The 13,239-nt window shown below is 32.8% G+C and overlaps 1 protein-coding gene across 6 annotated transcripts in view; it reads left to right on the forward strand.

Moving 5' to 3' along the window:
- The window catches only part of PTPN12 (protein tyrosine phosphatase non-receptor type 12), an 86,478-nt gene that overhangs the window by 45,138 nt on the left and 28,101 nt on the right, over positions 1 to 13,239 (forward strand). For 3 of the 6 annotated variants that reach the window (XM_034667010.1, XM_034667002.1, XM_019800117.2), the window contains 6 exons: positions 520 to 596; positions 2,297 to 2,392; positions 3,235 to 3,273; positions 5,547 to 5,618; positions 10,288 to 10,347; positions 11,549 to 11,691. In XM_034667010.1, coding sequence (XP_034522901.1) covers positions 520 to 596; positions 2,297 to 2,392; positions 3,235 to 3,273; positions 5,547 to 5,618; positions 10,288 to 10,347; positions 11,549 to 11,691 — 487 coding nt within the window. The remainder of the gene's footprint in view (positions 1 to 519; positions 597 to 2,296; positions 2,393 to 3,234; positions 3,274 to 5,546; positions 5,619 to 10,287; positions 10,348 to 11,548; positions 11,692 to 13,239) is intronic. The other 3 variants (XM_034666990.1, XM_034666995.1, XM_034666999.1) reach the window with 1 other exon arrangement.

Here is a 13,239-nt window from a genome sequence, read left to right on the forward strand (position 1 = left end):
GCAATTTTACAAAACTAATGAAATTTATATTTTTGAATTTTTGTAAAGATTTTTTTTACCTTAATTTGGCATTACCTAATAATAAATATTATTGCCAAGTACAGTAATTAGCACTTTTTATGCATCATCTACTTCATTTGCCATAATTTGCTTAATTTTTATAATTTCTTGTGAAATACGAAAGCTACATTTCCTAACAAGGATTTTGGCAAATGAGCTTGTACATTAGTGCTTAGTGTCCACTACATCATATGCTTGTTAAAAAACTGCAGAGGCGTCTAACAAATTTGGGATAATGCCCAGGAATTTGTATTTTAAAAGAGTTCCTGAGATTATTCTGATTATAGCTTTAAAACACAGCTTTACATCATCAGATTTTTGTTTTTATAGACTTATTTTCTATAAATATGATGTTAGAAATTGTTTTTTAAAGAAAATATTTTTGAACTATATGGCTTATTAGGAAACACATGTCTACCAATAGGACATAATTTATGAAATCCTTTTTTTTCCTTATAGTTGATCACAGCCGAGTTAAGTTGACTTTAAAGACTCCTTCTCAAGATTCAGACTATATCAATGCAAATTTTATTAAGGTATGTATTAACTTCAAATGATGTTTCTCTGCCCTACTTAATGTCTTCCTATATACTAGTTTTATTAAAATTTTTTTAATTGCCTAAATATTATACCAATAGCAAAAAAAAAAAAAAATCACAGCCCTGACACACTATGTGTTTTCTTCTAACCTTATTCATAAAGATAAAGAGTTTTGTTTAGTTTCATGATAGTTGAGATTGCTTTCTATTTCTTCTTTTTTCTTTCTTTTTTTTTTTTTTTATACTGAAGGCTTATAATCAGTTTACCAATTGCTAAGTTTTCTCCATTGTCCCTTTGGGTTTATATACACAAATGTACATACATGGTCATTTCCTGCTGTTGAACTAAATGGGTTGTTTCCAATTTTCGTGATGGTAATATTGCAGTGAACACTGTTATTCTTTTGAATAATTTCTTAGGATAAATTATCAGGGCTGGGATTATTGGGTAATACTGATGTAAAATTATAGAATATAAATTTCGATTAAGAACTTTGGAAAATTGTCACTATGTCTCAAGTGGCAACCCAAGTCAATACAAGATTAAATACAGCCTTTATGTAGATAACCATTTTTGGATGCTCTTATACCGAAAGTAGTCAAGTTCTTACATAGTAGTTATCAATAGACAGATTCAGACTGCTACTTGATTAAATAAAAGACTACTTTGTTCATTAGTTATTCTGTGTTTTTGAATGACAGGATAATTTCAGTTCTTTTATATATGGTATTTATAGGTATTTTTTAAAAAATATTTTGTTGACAAAAATATTACGATGGTATGAGTTACATGGTAAAATTAATATTACCCACGTCAACATTAAACAGTCATGGTTTCAAATAAGAACTTCCCCCGCCAACAAAATCAGTTTTATTAAAATTATGGCAAAACCCAAAACTAAGAAGTTAAACAAAAACTAATATGTAGGTGGTTTGCTGTTTCAGATGTTGTCAATGTTGATATTCTTTTATAAGGACATTTGTTAGAAGTTTTAGTTTGCAGGGCGCCTGGCTGTCTCAGTCGGTGGAGCATGCAACTCTTGATCTCAGGGTTTTAAGTTTGACCCACCCCCACGCTGGGTATAAAGATTACTTAAATATAAAATCTTTAAACACAAAAAAAAGCTCCAGTTTTTAATTCTACTTAGTAACACTGATTTATTGTGTGATTCAATTATGTGCTAGTTCAGTATTTTAGTCTGTTGTCTTATTTGGTATATTCCCAGGTTTGTTATTAGGTATGTATATAGTAGGCACCCAATAAACCTTTTAAGTTGAGTAATTTAAGGTAGCTATGGAAGAATCTAACTAAGAAAGAACTATTTGGTAGTTTTACTGTTGTTTTTAGAATCAAAGCATGCTTTTTATGTTTCCGTCTAGTTAGACTTATTGACTAGGTATTGGGGCTTTTTTTTTTTAAACCCAGGTAAATAATAATTTGTAAATTAGCATAAGGCAATTTAATTATCAATTCTGTGTGCCATTTCTACTAAATACACAAAAATAGTATTTTACCAAAAGCTGAAGTGAATTGAATATATTTTGTCATGCTTTTATGTACTATGAAAGAAAAATTGTTTGGAAATACTTCAAGTGAAAAGAGAGTATTACTAATAAGATTTGAAACCTTAAAATTTAGGTAAGGAAATACTTTTGGTAATTGTAATAAATATGAAATTTCCTTTTAACCATTTTAGGGTGTTTATGGGCCAAAAGCATATGTGGCAACCCAAGGACCTTTAGCAAATACAGTAATAGATTTTTGGAGGATGATATGGGAGTACAATGTCGTAGTAAGTAATTACTTTTCATAATCTGTTTTGAGAAGTATTACATGGAATGACATAGGATGTTTTACTGAATAAGGAATGAGAAGACTTTTTAGCCATAATGATATGTTAATTATAACTAATATTTACTCAAAAGACTGAAACTGAAGTCTATGATGTCTCATTTGAGTCTCACAAATTAGTTGAAATATTTTAAGAAGAGAGTGTGATAATACTTTAAATCTTTTCCTCAGTTAGTAATTAATAAGATACCTACCTAGTAAGATGGATTGATAGCTGGATAGAGGGATAGCTATGTGATAGAAGAAGACTGAAGTGTTAATGGTAGAATATCGATGGTAGCTATACAGTGTTTACTGTAAGATTATTTCACCTTTGCTATATGTTTGAAATATTATAAAATGTTGGGATGAAGAAGCAAATCTAACAACCTTTTTGTTTAAAGATAGTATTAAATGCATTCAATCTTCAGATAATTTCATTAAATGTATTTAAAATATTTCATAGTGCTGTTTGGGTAAATATCCTAAAAGTGATATTTTAATGTAATTTCAAAAGTCAGAGGCCAGTTTATGAAGATCATAAAATTTAATTCAAATTAAATACATTATGTTAATTGAAGCCGATTTAATTTGTTGCTATACAGTTATCTCTTGATTATAAAGTGAGATTTTGATCATTTCTTTAACTCTTACTTTTAATAGTAAAACTACTTTTTTTGACGGGCCAGGTATAATTTTACTCAGAGTAAAAAGTAATTCTTGGAATTCATATTTTATTTAAAAAGTAAAATTGTATTTAACTGATACAATCTTCATCTCATTCCATCTCCCATTTCTTTTTAGATCATTGTGATGGCCTGTCGAGAATTTGAGATGGGAAGGGTATGTATACCTATTAACACTTAAAATAATTATGGAGGATCCTTTTTATCACTTCATTTCTAAGGATATATGGTTCCTGGTCCTTTATTATATTCTGAGCCTAAGTAATTAAAGTAGATACTTATTTTTTTGTGTTCTGCTATTGGTTTTATTTGATAAAAGGAACATCATAGTCTCTAAAAAGCACATAAACTTTTTTTTTTTACATTTCATAGGTATGTTTTATGATAAACTTAAAATAATAGATATTGTGGGGCGCCTGGGTAGCGCAGGCGTTAAGCGTCTGCCTTCGGCTCAGGACGTGATCCCGGCGTTCTGGGATCGAGTCCCACATCGGGCTCCTCCCGCTGGGAGCCTGCTTCTTCCTCTCCCGCTCCCCTGCTGTGTTCCCTCTCTCACTGGCTATCTCTCTATCACATAAATAAATAAAAAAAAAATCTTTAAAAAAAAATAATAATAGATATTGTATTATAACTTAGTCTTTCAGTGTTTAATGGTCTAATAAGTAGAACACTATTTATGGACTGAATTACAGAGGTATTTTAAGATAGGAATAAAATTGAGCAAATGAAAATGAGTTCAATAAAATAATTTTGATTAATTATCATCAATTTATAGCTGGAATATTCTGATTTTTCTGTCTGAGAATACCACTACATTTTTTTGTGTGTTCATACCATCTTCAGAAGCAAAGAGAATAAAATTCCTTAATCTGAAATTTTTAACATTGGTATTTTTATACTTTGTGCAAGTAAAATTAGTTTTAAAACCATTGTGATCAGGACCAACTAAGTCTTTAATGTTGGAGGTGCTAATATATTTACAGAGAACAGATATTAAGTAAAACTTCAGTGTGGTCTTCTATAAATGTGACACACACATCAGACTTAGAAACTAATTATGTGGTGATTTGAATTTTCCTTATACTAATGTGGTACATTAAAGTAAAATATTTTTATATCTATTTCACCCATCCCCTCACCCACCTCCCCTCTGGCAAAAAGTTGTAAAAATTCTTACTTAATTTTTTTCAGTAAAGGATATATTGCATAAAGCAAGATAGTGCATCTTTTAGTTATGTGAGACATTGTAATATATAAATCATTGGGAAACCTTATTTTAACTAATAATTTTGATCATTCCTCCCTTATTAAATCCTTTACCAGTAGTGGAAGTATTAAGTAGTATTGGATAGAAAATGAACAGTCTAAGATTAGAAAATACACAGACCAGTAAATTAAGTAAATAGGTTATCTCTTTAAGAATTGACAGGATGTACTTCAATACCAGTATTATTAATTGTTTATGTTAGAAAATTTAAATTTCATTCTCCTACTGTTTTTTTAAGTTACTGTTAAGGTTTAGGGTTTATTCTTCCTTTCATTCTATTAATGTTTACCACTTGTATTTCAGTAATAATACTTGATGAAAAAAGGTCATATTGAGTACAGAATTTTTGAAGCTAAAGATTTTGTGTTCAATGTTTTGTTAATAGTAAATTGTCAGTGAGTTAGGACCTATGAATTTATTTGATAACCTTGACTTTGATCTTGACCTAGAATATGACCTAATGGAAAGAACATAGATAATGAAATCAAATAAACCTACACTTTACTAGCATTTTGACCATAGTGCAGTGAACCATCCCCTTTGAGCTTTAGTTTCCTCATCTCTGAAATGAATGTGATAATATGATTATAGATTATGCATGTATGATTAGCACTTAGTTTTTGGTGTCAGTTGTTTATTAATTTATACCTGGAATATAAATACCAGTATAGTCCTTACTCAGTTACAACTTGGAAAATTCTTTTCGTAGCAAGTAGAGTGTTCTTTGTACTATCCCACAGATTTTATACCTAATGGGAATTCAGCTAGATATTATAGAGATTGTCATTTTACAAGCATTAAAACTTGCTGGCAACCCATATACTAAACAGACTTCCTTGGGCCGGGCACTTTGTTTAAAGCAGTGTTTCTTTTCTAGAGGAGGATCTTTGGAATCTACTCGGTTGACCAAACAGATAGCAATGGACAGCTTAGACACTTAGATTAATAAAGTTCTTATGAGTAATCTTGGAGAGCAAATAGGAGCTTACTTTTAAGAACAGTTGGATAAGTCGAAGCTCTTCTAACACTTTGCCTACTGGTGTCAGTTTTTCTGTTTTCTGGTAAGAGCAATAAGCCTAACACTAGGGCACAAAATATTTGTAAAAGTTCAGTAAAAACTACCATATGGATTACTTACCAACTTTTTTTTTTTTGGACAACAGAAAAAATGTGAACGCTATTGGCCTTTGTATGGAGAAGAACCTATAACATTTGCACCATTTAAAATTTCCTGTGTAAGTACTTAGTTTTATATATATTATTCAGAAAATTGGGATGCTAGACCGATGAGTAATTATAATATGGTATGAGCCCAGTTTTATATAAGCCAAGCATTCAAAATTTCATATAAATATATACTTAATTATAATAAATGAATATTAATAATAATGTTTGTTTTTTGGGGCGCCTGGGTGGCTCAGTTAGGTGGCTGACTCTTGATTTTGGCTCAGGTCATAATCTCAGGATTCTGGGACTGAGCCTCATGTCAAGCTCTGCTTGGCAGGGAGTCTACTTGAGGATTCTCTGTCTCCCTCTCCTTCTGCCCCTCCCCCTGCACTCTCTCTCTCTCTCAAATAAATAAATCTTCAAAAAAATAATAATGTTTGTTTTTATACTGCTTTTAAATTTAAAAGCTTTGAAAGTGACTTCATAAATGTGTAATTTCCTTTTACTTTATTATGTTAATTTTGTGTTAGTCCTTGCATATAAGTTGATAATAAATGTTTATGTATATAAGAATAAAAACAGGGTAACCTACCTGTGCTTTGAGTGATCTATTTGGAAATTGGTATTAAAGTTGGGGTGCCTGGCTGGCTCAGTGGAGCATATGACTCTTAATCTCAAGGTAATTGGCATAAAGTAGTAGTTTCAAACCGAAATGGGAAAGACCCTTGATGACTGAAGTATAGTGTATCATGTTAATCTTCTATATATTTGTATTGCCATCCAGGATTTTTTTTTTTTAATCTATTTATTCGACAGAGATAGAAACAGCCAGCGAGAGAGGGAACACAAGCAGGGGGAGTGGGAGAGGAAGAAGCAGGCTCATAGCAGAGGAGCCTGATGTGGGGCTCGATCCCACAACGCCGGGATCACGCCCTGAGCCGAAGGCAGACGCTTAACCGCTGTGCCACCCAGGCGCCCCCATCCAGGATTTTTGTAATTATATACAAAGATGGTTTTGAGAACTGCTATCATAGGAGTAAAGATTGATCCTATATGGCAGACAATTTATTATGAAATTTAAAATATATACCTATTTAATAAGTTCTAGAAATGAGTTAAATTCAAGTTCTAAAACTAACAGCTGAAATCTGAGAAAATGAATTAAAAAACAAAAACAATGAAGGAAAAGCAAAAAAGAGAAATAAAATATAAGTGAGCTTTAGAATAGAACCAACAGTTTGCTTTTGTTACACCCAATGGCATCTTTCTTAATCACCTGAAAGAAATATGTTGTCTTATTTACTCAAATGCAAAGATTATGATTTAACATAGATGGAAATTAAATAACTTCCCTGTATTAGTTCAGGTTTTCCTGAGAAATAGAACCAGTAAGATATGCATATATAAAGAGAAAAAGATTTCTTATAAGTAATTGGCTTACAGGATCACGGAGGCTGGCAAGTTCAAAGTTTGCAGGGTGGTCAGCCAAACTGGAGACCTAGGAAAGTTGATGCTTTAGTTCCAGTCTGAAGACCAGCAGCCTGGAGACTAGGAGAGCCGGGGTAGCAGTTCTAGTCTAAAGGCAGGCAGGCTAGAGACCCAGAAGGGCTGATACTTCCAGTTTAAAGTCTGCTGTAGAGCCAGGAAGAGCCAAAGTTGCAAATGCAAGTAGTATATTGGAGAATTCTCTCATTTGGGCAAGACTGGTCTTTCTTTTCTGTTCAGGCCCTAACTGATTGGAGAGGGCCACCCCTAGAGGCAGTCCACTCTACTCAAAAGTCCACTGATTTAAATGTTAATCTTACCCAAAAACACATTCACAGGAACATGAATAATGTTTGACTAAACATCTGGAAACTCCCATGGCCCAGTCAAATTGACACATGAAATTAACAATCATGCTCTCCATTGCACAATAACTTGTTTTTAACTTTGCTTTCTGTGGTTAAGTAAAATATAATTTCTGTGATTTCATTTGTCTTTGGTAAGTTCAAGAAGTCCATAATTTTATGACTTACTTGTACTTAATGGTTTTAAATTCCTCTCATGCACACATCAAGTTTATTGCTTTCTAAGTTGATGTAGAAAAGGACTCAAGGTGTGTTATACAGTCTCCTTTATAAAGGCAATGTGATTTTTGTAATGTTAACTATAACTCATAGTTGAACTGCCTGGATTTAATAAGCAGCCAATATTCTAAAGTCCTAGTTAGAATTAACTGTGGGTTAAATATAAATTTTTAAAATCCTACTGCATTTGATGTTATTTGGAATGGTTAAAAACCAACGCATACCACATTGTGTATTTCCGTGAGGAAATACCTCCCTCAGCAGTCCATAAAGTATCTACAATATCAAGTCCCTGGACAGTTCAGGAAACCTATTTTCTGTGCATTGTAGTTGTGTTGAACATTTGTAAGTTTAAATATAATAAGGTATCTGTACTAAATGTTACAATTCAAGTGAAAACAAATAGTGCTTTTAACATTCAACTAAATGAGTTGAAATTTTGGAAGAGTTTGTTCAAGAACAGTAAATGACATTTAAAATAATGAATAGAGGAAGAAGTAGATTATAATTTGGAAAAACATGAATTCACTCTTTTTGGGTGATTTTTCAAATGAACTAAAAGATAATTTAAAAAGTCCCTGTAAGAGGTTTGATTTGACTAGAAGTAGCTAGTTTGACTTGTCAATATTGGGATTGATCCATGCTAAAGAAGCAAAATTCTTTCAAGATTTCAAATGGAAAGTAATTTGTATGTCTTGTGGTTATTTGCAACAACTCAGGATTTGTTATCACTGATGTAAACAAAAATCAAGTCTGTAGGGACACCTGGATGGCTCAGTCAGTTACGTGTCTGACTCTTAATTTTGGCTCAGGTCATGATCTCAGGGTTGTGGGACGAGCCCAAGTTGGGCTCCATACTCAGTGGGGAGTCTTTTTGGAATTATTTCTCTCCTCTCCCTCTCCCCCTGCGTGCACGTGCTCTCTCGCTCTCTCTCAAATAAATAAATAAATCTTTTTAAAAAATTAAGTTTCTAGTCGAAAGCAAGTTGAAATAACCACAGTAAGTGACTTGACTATTTGACATTCAGTTTTTGAGACTGAGAAAAGATAGTATCAGAAGCTCTTTTGGTTTGGGGATGAGAAAGAGGGTAGAGTATTGGTGAGAGAGAGAGGACTACCTAGGAGGAACTCAAGTCACATGTTGCTGCATTTAGACCAATGTTGGCATACTAGGCATAGGTCAGTCTAACCCACTGCCTGTTTTGTAGCTCTTTACTAGAATACAGCCATGCCCATTCATTTACATATTTGCCTATCATAACAATAAAGTTGAGTAGACAAAGACTTCATGGCCCACACTGCCAAAAATACTTACTATCTAGCCTTTCTTAGGAAGAAAAAGCTAAATCTACGGGCTCCTGGCTGTCTCAGTGGATGGAGCGTGCGACTTTTGATCTCAGGGCTGTAAGTTTGAGCCCCACATTGGGTGTAGAGAGTGCTTTAAAAAATAATAGTAAAATCAAATTAAAAAATTAAGTCATGGACCAGCGTTTTCATCTGTACTCCTTTTTTTGTTGTTGTTTAAAGTAAAAACATAAATTTCCCCCTTAATGTTATTTGGAAAGTTCAAAATGAACTGCTGTGATTTAAAAAATTAAAGCAGGAATAATATTGAATTTTTTTTTTTATTAAAAAACAGCATATTTGGGGGGTGCCTGGGTGGCTCAGTTGTTTAGCGTCTTGCCTTTGGCTCGGGTTGTGATACCAGGGTCCTAGGATGGAGCCCTGCGTTGGGCTCCCTGCTCAGCAGGAAGCCTGCTTCTCCCTCTCTCACTCCCCGCTTGTGCTCACTCTCTCACTGTCTCTCTTTGTCAAATAAATAAAAATAAAATCTTTAAAAAACCAAACAAACAGCATATCCTGTTGTTCTTGACAGTCACTGCCCTAGATTATCTGTGGTTTTATATACAAAGCAGAAAGAATAGTTTCCTAAGGGACACACCGATATAGTGGCTTCATTCTAATACTTTGACAAATGATAGTAAGAGACTTTTTCATCAACCAAAATAGTAATTTGGAATTTTATGAGTGCATCTTCCTTCCCAAGTCTGTATTCTGTTAAGTGAGAGGTGAGTAATAATTAGGGAAAGTCACGCTTTAGGGAATGATAAAATAGTTGAAGATGGTAGTGGGTACTGAGCAGTGTACATTTTGTGTTATTTCTGTTACATAATTCTGGGTATGGTGGTAATTTTGCAAATATTTTATTGGATGATAGATTCCTGGTTAAGTAATTGGTTAACAGACACTTCTGGGTTTTTGTTTTTCTTTTTTAACTGTAAGTAAAACTTATATAAACAACATGGTGACTTTTAGAATGGTTTTTTGTTTGTTTGTGTTGAGAGAGAGAGCGTGGGGTGGGAGGGGTGGGCAGAGGGAGAGAGAGAATCTTAAGCAGGCTCCACACCCAGCACGGAGCCTATTGTAGGTCTTAATATCATGACCCTGAGATCATGACCTGAGCCAAAATCAAGAGTCTGATGCTTAACGGACTGAGCCACCCAGGTGCCCTAGAATGGTTATTTTTGTAATTACCAGGTATACCTGGAATTTTAATGGTTAATTTTATATTGTGGACTTTAAATACAAGGTTATTGTTTGTTTTGGTGTGTTTATGTTTTTGTTTCAGTGTTCTCACTGACTCACAAGTGTTTTCCTTTTATTTTAGGAAGCTGAACAAGCAAGAACAGACTACTTCATTAGGACACTCTTACTTGAATTTCAAAATGTAAGTATTTTCCATTTAGAGATGGTTTCTAAGGATAGTTTTTAAAGGGAAGATACATAAATTGTGTACCATCTTATCTTATATAGTTAAGGGAGTTTGTTAATTATTTCCCTTCTGTAAAATAATAAATCAGGCTGTAACATTTTATTTAGTATTTTCAGCCTTAAGCTTATCAAATTAGATAAACTAATATAAATTTTAACTTAAAACAGTTTTCCTAAATCAAATTTACTATATTTGAAATATTTGGTTCTTTGCTGCAAATATTTTTCCTCTATTACAGTAAGCAAATTATAGCATTGTTTGCAAAATTATTATTGGCTTTTGCTAATTTACAACTTTCTAGAAACAAACCACCATCAAAGCTAAGTCTTCATTTAGATATATATTATTTTTACTTGAGGCCTTTGACTTTAGTGTTTCAGATCTATATAAAATGATAATTTTCTAGGAAGAAATAAAAGAAAATCTGATGGACATTAGAGAATTCTATTGGCTTCTTCCTCAATCTCTGTATTTTTATTATTTTAATTTTTTAAACCATTATGAACCATTAAGCATGGGTATCAAGTGCATCATTCTTCCTCAGTTACTACATTTGTAAACATACTTATACGTCCTACCTTCCTGTTTACAAGTAGACATGGTTCCAGCACTCCATGCTTTGAGAATTACTTATCTAAAATAAGGAAATGGATTGGAGTTGGACAAGTTTGTTTCTAATTTTCTTTTTCAGTTTAAACATTCTGTTAGTCTTCTAATTACAATAGATTTGAACACAGTGCTTATGATATATTGCTCATCCAGTTACTGCTCATAATTAAAGAATATGCACAGTGTAAGGGTTAAAGTGCATCCTCTGGAGGTACCTGGGTTCAGACCCGTATTTGTCACTTGTGGAAAATTAGGGAAATTATTTAATCTTTCTGTCTCAATTTCCTTACCTATAAAACATGGATAGTATTAACAGTAACTTCCTCATTGCATCACATGGAGAATAAATTGTTATATGTGAAGCCCTTATATCAATACTTGGTATATGAGAGTCAGTAAATGTAGTTATTGTTTATTTTTTTAAGGCATTGTTAAATACCACGTAAATATCTTACAAATGACAGTAAAGTGAGATGTGCAGCTTTTCTGTATGCTTTAAAGTTTGTAGTGTCTTTTTATAACTGCTGAATTTCTGTTATTCTTGAAGGAATCTCGTAGGCTATATCAGTTTCATTATGTGAACTGGCCAGACCATGATGTTCCCACATCATTTGATTCTATTTTGGACATGATAAGCTTAATGAGGAAATACCAAGAACATGAAGATGTGCCTATTTGTATTCATTGCAGGTACAAAAGAATTTTCCAAATATTTAAATACTTTGGACTATAAGTAGGCATTATAATATGGGTGATGTTTGGTATTTTGAGACCTAATTTTTGGAATTACCAAGTGAGATAGGTCATTTTATTGGTTTCCAAATAGTAAAAGCGATCTGAATCCTGAGGCAATTTTTCTTCTCTTAATTTTTAATTTACATTAGATTCTTCTAAAAGACTTAGAAACATAGTACTTATTTCATAAAACTGCTATCGGTTTCTCTAAGTGACTTATATCTGCATTCACATTTGTTATAAAGAGTAAACGAAATTTCTCAGACTCAGAAATTCACTGGTTAATTAAATAGTTCAAAGATTTTTTTGGTGGAGACAGAACACCAAAGATAGTTTTTCTTATCCAGTAGGTCTGATTGTAATGCTTACTAGTGGGTTGAAAAGGCTGCTTTTTAGTTATGGGCCAGAAAGGTGACTTGCTGATGGACATATGGGAATCAGTTAACAACTTGATTGATTAAAAAATATTTTTCTATAGTTAATTCAGTGGTTAGTTGACCATTTAATTAAGTAGCGTGTTTAAGAAGAAAAAAATCTAATCATAGAAATTGCTTTGACTTGACTTATTCACAGTTTAGTCACAACCATTTTTTGTTCTATCAGTGTTGCCCAATCAATGTATATAGTTCAAGAATCAATTTGATAGGAAGGTTTTCCTTTAAAAAATTAAATAGACCATTTAATATTTTTTAGCAGCCAAAATAGTATTTTAACTGTAGTGACTTAGAAAACACATACATAAAAGGAAGGAAATCACTCACAATTCCAGTAGAGGTGCTCATTGTTAAAACTTCAGTGTCCTTCAGTGTGTGTGTGTGTAGTTTTTTAAAGAATGTTTCCCCATGTAATGTAATTGTGTACATTTTTCTAAATCATGTAACTGTTCTTTCTACAATGAATTATGACTGCCCTATACTTTATATTTAACTTCCATTCCTTGGCATTTACTACCCCTCCCCCATCCTTTTTCATCTATTTTATTTTAATTTTTAAAACATTTATTTATTTTAAAAGATTTTATTTCATTATTTGTCAGAGAGAGTGTGCAAGAGCGCACAAGCAGGGGAGCAGCAGGCAGAGGGAGAAGCGCGGGACTCCATCCCAAGACCCTGGGATCATGACCTGAGCCAAAGGCAGATGCTTAACCAACTGAGCCACCCAGGCGCCCCCTTTTTCATCTATTTTAAATGTCCAAGTGGCTGTCTTCATGGTAAAATCTTTGAGCACATCTGTAATTACTTTATTAGGGTAGATAAAAGCAAATGGGATTTCTAAGTGAAAGAACATGAACTTTTTTCATGCTTTTAATACATATTTTAAATTTTGCTATCCATAAAGCTAATGCTAATTATAATTAGTCAATTTGTGGGGTGCCTGTTTTCCCGTACGCTCCCCAATACTATTATTTTCCTGTTTGTTTGATTTAATGCCTGCATGACAGGCCACCTTTTTTTTTTCTTGGTGGTTTATATTCTTTTGTGAATTGCTTATTTGTGTATTTTT

The sequence above is a fragment of the Ailuropoda melanoleuca genome, chromosome 1 (assembly GCF_002007445.2).
Source record: "Ailuropoda melanoleuca isolate Jingjing chromosome 1, ASM200744v2, whole genome shotgun sequence".
In the NCBI taxonomy this organism is placed as follows: Eukaryota; Metazoa; Chordata; class Mammalia; order Carnivora; family Ursidae; genus Ailuropoda; species Ailuropoda melanoleuca.